This window comes from Zophobas morio, unplaced genomic scaffold (assembly GCF_036711695.1).
Source record: "Zophobas morio isolate AGI-343-1 ecotype UQ-CSIRO unplaced genomic scaffold, CSIRO_AGI_Zmor_V1 ptg000017l, whole genome shotgun sequence".
NCBI classification, from domain to species: domain Eukaryota; kingdom Metazoa; phylum Arthropoda; class Insecta; order Coleoptera; family Tenebrionidae; genus Zophobas; species Zophobas morio.
The window spans coordinates 7,300,353-7,310,977 of record NW_026972122.1 but is presented as its reverse complement, the minus strand read 5'-3'; the positions used below and the strand labels follow the sequence as shown (position 1 = coordinate 7,310,977).

General features: G+C 34.5%; 1 protein-coding gene and 1 long non-coding RNA gene across 4 annotated transcripts; both read right to left on the bottom strand.

Moving 5' to 3' along the window:
- On the bottom strand, positions 1 to 798 carry LOC135129828 (nucleoside diphosphate kinase). 2 transcript variants are annotated; one of them, XM_064057094.1, is made up of 3 exons: positions 658 to 797; positions 465 to 597; positions 1 to 383 (listed from the first exon to the last, which is right to left on the bottom strand). In XM_064057094.1, exons 2-3 carry the CDS (start codon positions 591 to 593, stop codon positions 48 to 50), a joined length of 465 nt encoding a protein of 154 aa, XP_063913164.1. In that variant the 5' UTR covers positions 594 to 597; positions 658 to 797; the 3' UTR covers positions 1 to 47. The 2 variants fall into 2 exon arrangements, with proteins under 2 accessions (XP_063913164.1, XP_063913162.1); XM_064057092.1 differs by having other exon boundaries at positions 465 to 798.
- A 7,027-nt stretch (positions 799 to 7,825) lies between these two features.
- LOC135130369 (uncharacterized) lies at positions 7,826 to 8,613 on the bottom strand. 2 transcript variants are annotated; one of them, XR_010280750.1, is made up of 3 exons: positions 8,478 to 8,613; positions 8,041 to 8,265; positions 7,826 to 7,978 (listed from the first exon to the last, which is right to left on the bottom strand). It is a non-coding gene; the product is annotated as an uncharacterized LOC135130369 (long non-coding RNA). The 2 variants fall into 2 exon arrangements; XR_010280749.1 differs by having other exon boundaries at positions 8,041 to 8,613.
- Positions 8,614 to 10,625: the final 2,012 nt, after the last annotated feature.

The following is a 10,625-nucleotide window of genomic DNA, read 5'->3' as shown; positions in this document are numbered from 1 at the left end:
TTGAGAATTTCAACAGTTTTATTCCTTACAGTACATTATAAGAATGCTCAATCCTCATACACCCATCCCTCAGCAGCTGGTTGCCAGCTGATCAGTTCCTTCTCAGTGAACCACAAAGCAATTTCTTTGTTCGCAGACTCAACAGAGTCGGAGCCGTGGAGAATATTACGTCCAACCTGTATGCACAAATCCCCACGGATGGTTCCTGGAGCACTGTCAGCTGGATTTGTGGCGCCCAACATGACACGACCTGTCTTCACAACATTCAAACCTTCCCAAACCATAGGCACTGTGGGGCCACTCCCCATGTACTTAACTAAGCCCGGGAAGAAGGGTTTGGTTGATAGATCGGCGTAATGTTTTTTGAGAAGGTCCTCACTGGGCTGTAATAAAGGATTTCGTAATAACATCATTATCTTCAAGGTTATTTAATTAATACATGCTCGTCGTGAAAAAATACTAACCCAAGTGAACTTAAGGGCCACAAGTTTGAAGCCTTTTTGTTCGAATTTTTTGATGATCTTGCCAACGAGTCCACGTTGAACGCCATCGGGCTTCACCATAATGAAAGTTCTTTCACGTGCTGCCGCCATTGCTCTTGAAAATAATGAAAATATGGATAGAATCGTGCAGATCATACAATGATGAGATCGTTACCGAAAGTAAAATTAAAACAAAATCGATAATCGTACTGTAACGGAATGAAGGGAAAACGGTTGAAATAAAGCAACAGCAATGCCGCACAGGAACACCACGCTGGGAGAGACCGGTAGTTCGAGAGAGGGGGTAAGGAGGGGCGAAATGTCAATGTCAATACTGGATAAATGGACACCTGTAAGTATGCGCAGATACTCACTGTGCTGTGTCCAGTTGTGTTTCAAGAATTTCGGTATATGTTGGATAGATGTCGACACTCATTTTTGTACTTTTTCTGTTGTATTTTTTTTTTTTTTCAAATAAACTGTAGATTTATGTTAGTGACCAATAAATATCAATTGTTGTAATTAAATGATGCAAAAAGCTATATTTTAAAACGGGTGTACAAAAAAAAAATATGTGGAGTAGGCGGAAAAAATCATCTATTTTTTTTAAACTAGAAATATGCGGCTGTCATAATGCCATAATAGGTATTGCAAAATTTTTCGCTATATAAAACTCTGTTCTCTAACTTCTTTATTACTAAGACTTATTATATTTCTTAAAATGCGGCATGTTTATCGGAAGAAAGTTTTCTGGCCATATAACTTCTTTTTTTAAACAATGGTCTTTAAAAAATGCATATCTTACATATTTTTCAATCTTACTACTGCATCTTTACCGATCAAGTGCATATTTAGCATATGTTCGTAAAATGTTCAAATTGTAGGTACCTTTATTCAGGAAATACCAAGATATTTCGGTAGAATCTTTACCTGAAAAAAACAGTAATTAAGACATTGTGATAACCCAAACTTCCCGCCTTTAAATTGACCTTGAAAAATTTTGAAAGGCCCGCGAAAAATTCAACAATTCAAAATTTGGCCTTGGCTGTGATCGTCTAACAAAAAGGAACCTACGTTGTGTTTTTTTTTTTTTAAATATGCCGGGAAGACGTTCTTTCATACAAGTGAGCATACACTGCGTGTGAGTCGACAGCGTAAGAAATAATAGACAAAATTTTAGGGAGTGGGCGAAAAGCGCACCCCTCTCAGGAGGAAAGAAGCTGCAAGCATTCACTTCTCATCCCCAAAAACCCCCTATCGTATATTCACTGACATATTACATTTCATATGAAACAACTTAAAAATATGAAAGAAAAGACACTCGCGAATTGACAGACTTACACACATGAAAACCAAACAAGCACAAAAACCCTACGTTTATGTTTTGAATCAATGCAAATATTTGAATATCACAAATTTAATAGAAACAAAGCAAAATCTGAATTAAAGTAACTGGATGCAAATACACAAGTTATTACGAGCGTGTGGCGGCAGATTTAAAATTTCGGCAGTTAACAGGAGCACAATAAAAATACCCCTGGGGCGTTCTAGCACAAGCGGAGTTTGGGGCTCCCGTTCCGGGCTGGTCTCTCCCGCGACGGTGATTCTATCTATCGGCAAGCCTACCGCACAGCATGACTCCATTACGAACATGCCGTCCTAACCAGGCCTTTTCGGTCGAAAACTAGAGGTGAAGTCACGCTGACAGCACCTCATCGTCCAGACCCTTCCCACTGAATCTATATAAAGCCTGCAGCCCTTGTGCAGATGGCGCGATAAATCCCGCTAGTTCCCCACTAGGAGCCGCGCTCTACGCTTCTGCTATGTGTTTCTGTCTTATTTAACCTCAGTTCCATTTTTTAAATGTTCAGTTTCTTTTAACTCTGATATTAATAACAACTGAACAAGTGTTAAAGTTTCAAAAGAGCAATAAACAATATTTAAATTCGCCATACAATCTGAATTTTAAACAACAAATAATTCTAATGAGAGATTAAAATTGGACGTCAAATAATTTATACGATGGAAACATTCATAGACAAAATATTTACAAAACAAAACTTAGCAAACATTTATGAAACAAAAGATCTGGTGTGAAATAAACTTGAGCAAAAAAATAAAAATATTATGTGTGGTTAAAACTGCAGTGAATGAAATTTACGTTCAATTAAAATTATACAACAAAGAAAATTTACTGAGGTTAACACTGTGAGATTGAGAAATATTGTATGAGGTGAAAAATTGCAAAGTTAACATGAGATTAATACTTGCCACACTTTATCAATGATTCAAACAAAGAGTTTACATTATGTTAAATTATATCGTGATCTAAGTGATTGGTTACTTCAAAAAAAAAAAAAACAATTTACTTTGAGAGTTTAAAATACCGCGAACTGGTTATCTCGACAAAACACATAATAAATAAACATAAAAATATTCAGTCATCGTTGCGAGGAAAAAGCGTCTCGGTGATGTAAATTTTTTTCGTTGCGAAGGAATACCTCGATGGTGTGATTAATCTCTAGCCTTGCGAGGACATGCCTCGATGAAGTAATCAATCTGTAGCATTGTGAGGGCATGCCCCGGTGATGTAATCATTATAACAATGATAATAACGATGATAACCGCCTAAGGGAAGAAATTATTTGAACCCTCCGTCAGTTCGCGGTATGAATTTTGTTAATTTGACTGCCATAAATGAACTATTAGCAATCTTGTGTGAAGAATTAAGAAGTGTTATAATGTAACACTTCCGTATATGCATCCAGAAACTTATTCGTAGTTTGTTAAACAAAGAATTATTATCCTGACCAAAAGTGAATTTTATGAAATCTTCGAGCAAGTGGTTTATTTAAATAATCCTGATTGTTAAATTGTGTTAGCACTAGCTAACGATTAACTCCTAGCCTGAACTGTGAATTTACAATGATAAAACAAATTTACGCCACGTGGCCCGCGTTGGTCCCGAAAATTAACACTTTTCCTATTAAAAAGCCGCAAGAATTAGCCGTGCGGATTGGGGAAAGTGGGCGCCGCCGGTTACAATTGATTGTCGTTAAACAAAGACTTCCTCCCTTTTATTAACTACCAAACAAGCTAATTTAAACCTAGCTAGTTACAGCGTCCTTTCACCATGCATCCACTACACCGAACCGCAACATAATGACTCACACTTTCAACATGCCCCCCTCTCCTACCAAGCCGCCCGCTGTCTAACAATCAACCCTCTAACTAAAATCCTCTAGCGCTACTAACTGTCCAACTATCCAACAAGCGTTACCGTGCACCTGGTTGCCTATTTTTAACGCTTTTTTTGATTGATTTTTTTTTCAAATTCAAATTATTCAAATGTGATTTCGCGCCGCTGTTAATTAATTTCAGCGCGAAAATTTGATTCAAATTGGGTCACCACAACATCCTAAACCAAACCGTTTATTGGTAAACAACATATTTCTGTATTTGATTGAAAATAAGGCCCTAGGTTTTGGTACAGTTGTAAACGTAATTTGAGAATGCTTCTAACCTGATTTTGTTATTAATATTTATTATACTAATTATCCTCACTAAGAATTGGACGACGTCTGCCATTTATTGCATAGTTAAAGTTATCTAAATGTTAAGAAATAATATACTTCTGTACTCGTAATTTATGAATTGTCTATAATTTTAATCACAATTACTTTACCAAAAATTTTTTGTGCAATTTTTTCTACGTGGTTTATGTAGCCGATATCTCGTTTCACTGTCAAGTGCTTGTTTGTGTAGTAGTTTAACTGGCTGGTCGAATCCCAAACCTTAACGAGTGTTTTTCTTCCCAGGCTTAGGAGGAGTCGCTACTTTTGGATCCTATGGTGTTGTCAATATATTTTCAGAATGTAATAATATCTCCATTATTAACATACCTATGGTTATAAAATTTTAAACGTAACTTGTCCCCAACTTTCGCTACATAACTGCTAGGACAGTTTTTTTTAAACAATTTATTATCATATATTTTTTAAATTTTGTTGAAATTTTTGCAACACGTATTTCAAAAAATCAATATTTCAGTTATTCATGGAAATTTTGGAACGGGGGCTTGCAAAACTTTAGAAATCGTACTGAAATCGTAAGTCTGTTTTTGACTTTATTTGTTGGGACTGAGATATAGTAAAAATAAAAGTCAGCAACCTCTATGACACAAGCTTTTTTTTACTGTGTATTGTTTCTAACAAAAAAATTGACGATATATGTGGTATGATTTCTGAAGTTTTGTAAGCTGAAAACAATACTGAAAACCGTGTTCTGATATTTCCTTTACTAATTGAGATATTGATTTTTAAAAATACGTTATACAAAAATTTCACTAAAAATAAAAGACAAATATGATCACAAACTATTTTTAACAAAATTGCATTATATAAAGAAAGTAATGGGCAACATATATTTCAAATTTTAAAACCATAGGTCTGTTAATAACGGAGATATTACATTCTGAAAATAGACCGAAAATTCAGAAAACGTAGCGACTCGTCTTAAGCGAAGTGTAGTAGGTTCCATCATGTTGCTCGACGTTTCATGACCTCTAGAGTATGAAAAAATAGGTCTCCTGTCCGTCTTGATTTTTATTAGACGCATCCCCCCAAAACTACTGGACTTAATTGTTATTAAATTTTATATGTATTGTAGAAATATCGTGTAAATGGTAAAACGCTAAACAAAATGTGTTTAATCGTCCCCACCGCTAATGTGATGACGTTAGTTAAAAATATTTAATAGGTAATGTCACTTAAATTGTACAAAATAACATACTTCTACACTTGTAGTTTATGAATCCGTCTTGATTTTTTACCTTCGACCTCCAGATTTTTGAAAAATAAAAAATTATGTAACATTTCGCAATTCGGAAAAATAATAATGTCATTTTACAATTTTGCCGAATAAATGTTATTTAAATTCTATAAAATAAGATACTCATGTACTTGTGGTTTATGAATTTCTGTTGAGTTTTTACACTAGTCTATGATGTAATAAAATTTATTATTGTAAATTTTAAAAAATATTGTTACCAGGAAGATTAAAAAAATGGTGATTAGCGTTTCACCATCCACACGAGATTTCTAATAGGCATACGAAATTTGACAACAATCGGTCAAGTAGTTTCGGAGATCTGTCTAATAAAAATCGACACAGACGGTAGACACTAGACGACAGACAGATAAACGGAAATGGGAAAACTACTTTTTGCAACCTATATCTACACGAATATAATTAAGAGAGAACTTCTGAATGACTAACTCATCAACACAGGGCCGAAACTACTCGAATCAGAAACACGAAATTTGGACAGAAAATTTATGTTATGGCGTAGGTGAACAATAAGAAAGAAGTTTTGAAAAATTCACCCCTAAGGTTGTGAATTAAGGGATGAATTTTATACAACTATAAAAAATCGGTAAACATAGACAACCATGTGCACGTTAGCGCTTTTTGGGTAGTTGGTGGTTCTACTTGGAATTTTAGTTAAAGGGTTGGAAGTGACACGGGTGCGTGTTTTGTATAGGCTGGGGAGAGGGTCACTTTTGGTGTGTTTGTTGTGAGTGTAACCACGTGGTAAGTTAGCTAGCTGAAGTTTAGTTGGTTTGGTAGTTAATAAAAAGGGAGAGCATTCGTCCAACGCCATTTTGAACCTCCAGATTGCCTGCTATGGTGCTATGTTATTTTGTTTTTGTTTGGAGGAATGTAAAATAATAGCCTACAATGCAGCTGAATAACTGCACTTTTAAAAATTAACCAATAACTCGAATGGACATAAAATATTAAACTCATGTAATTTTGTAAGCTTTGCAATTTTTCACCTTATACAATTTTTCTCTACCTTTCTCTAAATTTTTATACTCTGTCGTTCCTAACCTCACGTAATTTTTTCATCTGCACAAGTTTTATTTCCTACCAGATCTCTTTGTTTTTATAAATCTTTGCTGGTTTATTTTGTTTTGTTAATGATTTGTTGATTGATGTTTCCATCATAAAATTGTCTGCTGGCCAGTCTTAATCTCAGATAAGAATTCATTGCTGTTTCAAATTTCACAAGAGTGTATGGCGAATTTAAATGTTGTTTATTGCTCTTTTTGAAACTTTAACACTTGTTCAGTTGTAGTTTAATATCAGAGTCATAGAAAGTGAATATTTCAATGAAATTGAGGTTAAATAACACAGAAACACGTAGCGCAAGCGAAGTGCGCGGTTCCTAGTCGAACTGGCGGGATTTATCGCACCATCTGCACAAAAGGATGCAGGTTTGAATAGAAGTCAAGGGCGGTCGAGATGACGTGTCGCTGTCGGCTTTGTCTAACTTTGAAGGATTCCGCGCATGCGCAATTGTATCATACTCGAATTTAGAACAGAGAGGTGATGGGTGATGGGTGATGGGTACTGTCAAAATGCTGTCAAATGGACCTATCTACTGAATAGTCGTAAAAGATACACGCTAATATAGCATGCGCAGTCACCATGTGTAAAGTTACCGCGTAATTCAAAAGTCTGACAATGAACGAGATAGGCCACGGTCTCGGATATAACATGGCAGATGGCGTAGGTGTGCTGTAGTTGTTAGAGACCCTAAATAAGAGAGTCTGGCCAAAGCGTCGCTTGGTTTTCATTGGTGCGGCCATCTTATATCACATTCTGTTTGAAAACGTATTGAAAACGGTATGCCTGGTTGCAGATACGATTAAAACTGTCAGCTGTGACTACGGTGACATTTATTGTGTTGTTGTGATTTTATATTAGCCAATAACACGTGACGTCACGCTGTGGCGGGAACTCAGCGTTTGACAAGCGGCGTGAAACTCCATAAGCGACAATGTTAACATTTTCGCATTTTATTTAAAAGTGTGGGTATTTATCTAGAAAATAAACACGTGAATAGCTTCTTTCATATCTTTTCTGTGTATCAGGGTGCTTTTTTTGGCGATTTGAGTTTAAAAATACATAATAAAAATAAAAATACAGAACGCTGTTTTGGTCTGAATTCCTCGTCGCCCAAAATACATCCGTGTGTTTTAAGCGGTAAATCGGAAATTAATATTTTCGTTTGAGGTTAATGTGACGGGTTTAAGTGAAGGTGTGTAATTTGTTTTTAAAGTATGGATAATTTAAGTGATTATGCACGATGTCTTTCCGTCAAAGAGAAAAGCAGATATGTACAAAAGTTAAACAATTTAAACGGCGTAGATCCTTATACAATGAGTGCAAGTGATTTTAATTTGTGTTTAGACGATGTCCCTACCATAACAATGAATACCATTCTAAACTTTTTTATTTTTGGAATAATTAAAATAACCCACAATGAAATTCGTGCATTCAAAAGTCTAGAGCCATTTATTCAGTTTTCTCTTTTTTAAACGACTGTGTCTTTCAACATTACAAGTATTGAGTGGATTTATTTTGATATCCTAAATTTTGTGATGGAATATAATCAGGATGGTCCACAACCGACAAATCTGCAGGTTTACCTAAAAGAGCACCAATGTAGTAATTTATTAGAAACTGTAAATCTAATAAGTAGTTACTGTACCTAAAATAAAATGATCCGAACAAATATAGGAATACTTTACTTTGGCTTCGTTAAATCCACTCGTTTCAAGGCTTTTAACCAAAGCTTCCGCCTTTTTTCCCCATCCTGTATACTATATTTACCTTTATTGTTGCTAATTGCTGGGAAAGGAAAATAAAATTTGTCCGCATTTCTGGTGCTTCGATTCGCGCAACCCACAACAGCACAAAATGTAGGCATTTTCTCCTAAAATACAAAATAGTATAATATTAAGATGCTAGTGTATTTAAAAAACATTGATGTACATTAACACAGAATTAATTTGCAAAACAAATAATATAAAATGCAGCGAAGTTAACCTGTACATCACATTGGAAAACATTATTTTTTAAGGATATTCAAACGTTATGGTGCGTTTTACAGATATCTACACAGTCTAGAAACTGTAACAAACTTACCAAACTATAAAAACACAGTTGACACACTCTCAAATTTAAATGAATTCCGAAAATATTAGCATTGACTCTTATGAGAAAACCGGCTAGTTGTCAAACGCTGCCATCTTGATGACCTCGGATGACGTCAGTGTATTTGGCTAATTGTATACGAAACAACTGCCACCGTGTAAATTACACCGTGACAGCAAAATTATGGCAATGCATCATGGTGTAAAATAAAATAAATTTATGTTGATTGATTTTTTTGTCTTATTTCCCCTTAAGATTTTTTTATATTGCTTCATAAGATGTACGAATTTTTAAGCCATCTAGTAGTTTATACAGGGTGTTATTGAAAGGTACTTACAACAAAATTGATAGTTCTTCGCGAAGTCTAAGAAGTCTGAAAAACTTATTTTGTGTTATCAAAATTATAAGATGAAAATTAACCCTTATCCAAACTTTTTAGACGCTACTGAAGGAAGGAAAAATAGGTAAGATTAATTTATTTTAGTTAATCCTAGCAACTGTAACAATAAAACTTTTGTCAAGACTAAATGTTGCTATAGACACGAAATATGATCTTTTTATCAGAAGCGTACAACAAATTTGGACATAAATTTTAATCATTTTTATCTCTAAAACGAGAACACTTTTATCTGAACTTTTTTTTACTTTTAGCACCCATACTTCAAGACCAATTGTCGATTTTATTTTGTACGTACCTTTCAATAACACGCTGTATATTATTGTATTTACATATTTCGTCCGTTGATGACCACCTTTGTTTTTGATGATTAAATAAATTTTTGGTAATTCAATAATTTTTTCCTTCAATGGTTTGTTATCGAATTTCTGCTACTTTTTTGGTTATTACACATGTGACGCCAAATTTTAAAAAAGGCGCGCTTGATTGTGATATAAAATGGCGGCTTTGGCCAGACTCTCTTATTTTTAGGGTCTCTAGTCTATAGTATATAGAAGCGGTGACGTAGGCGTTTCGAGACCGCGTGCTGTTTAAAAACAAGTCGAGTCCAACGAGTAACGAAAAAACCCAGTGAAGTGGCGCCGGAATTATTTTGTACATAATCGTTGTGTCATTTGACGGGTAAATTCGAGTTCGTACGAAATAGATTGTTGAGTTTAACCCACGCCGATTTTAAATACCCGTTCAACGTAACAGTAATTATATATAAGAAGCCTGGAGAAAAATATGGAGAACTACACGATTCTGATTTTGCATTAGCATATACAGCTGGTTTCAAAAAAAAAAAAAAAAACGGGACAAGATGAGCAAATCAGGTTCTCATAGATCAATGAAAAGCAATAGGAATACGATGTTCATGTCACTGCCATTTGTCCCGGTTTTTTTGAAACCAGCTGTACATACATATAAATAAGGATATGGAATACATGTTACATATGACTCTAAAATTATATGCACGGACGGAACACATGGCACAAGCCCCTACAATTACGAATTCACCACTATTTTAATATTAGATGACGAAAATAATTCAGGAAGGAATTAAAAAAGATAACATTAATTATAAGTCCTAAATATTTCATGTCTGATGACACAAATATTTATATTGATGCATGGACCAAAATCATAGGTAATTCTCCACAACAACTAAGATTGTGCACTTGGCACATAAAAAAATGAATTTGGAAGCCTTGCAGTCTTAAAAAATCAGCGCAAGGAAATGTTTAATTTTATCCTAAACAAATGCAATACAATGGCAACATGACAAAATTTACTGGAAAATTTAACAGATTTAAGCAGTAAGTTAGATGAAGAAAACAATACCATGATTCCAGTAACTACTCGTAAAAGAAAAATTGAAAAGCAGACATTTTTCCAAGGAAAAAACGGTAGTTTATGGAAATCAAAACTTTTGTTTTTTTATCTTGAATAGAATAAAAATATACTTACCTGTTGTTATTTAAGATCATTAGTTTCTTTTTATTATTAATATTATTATATTTTCCCTTTCCTAATACTGTTCTTTTTTATAAATATGTCGCACTACTTTATTTGGTTATCCTATGGACCTATCTACTGAATAATCGTAAACACGAACAGACCGAGGATTACTGCATGTTAGTAAGAGACAGAAGTTTGCGCATAACATCTTGGGTATACAGCCATCATCTTTACCGCAATTT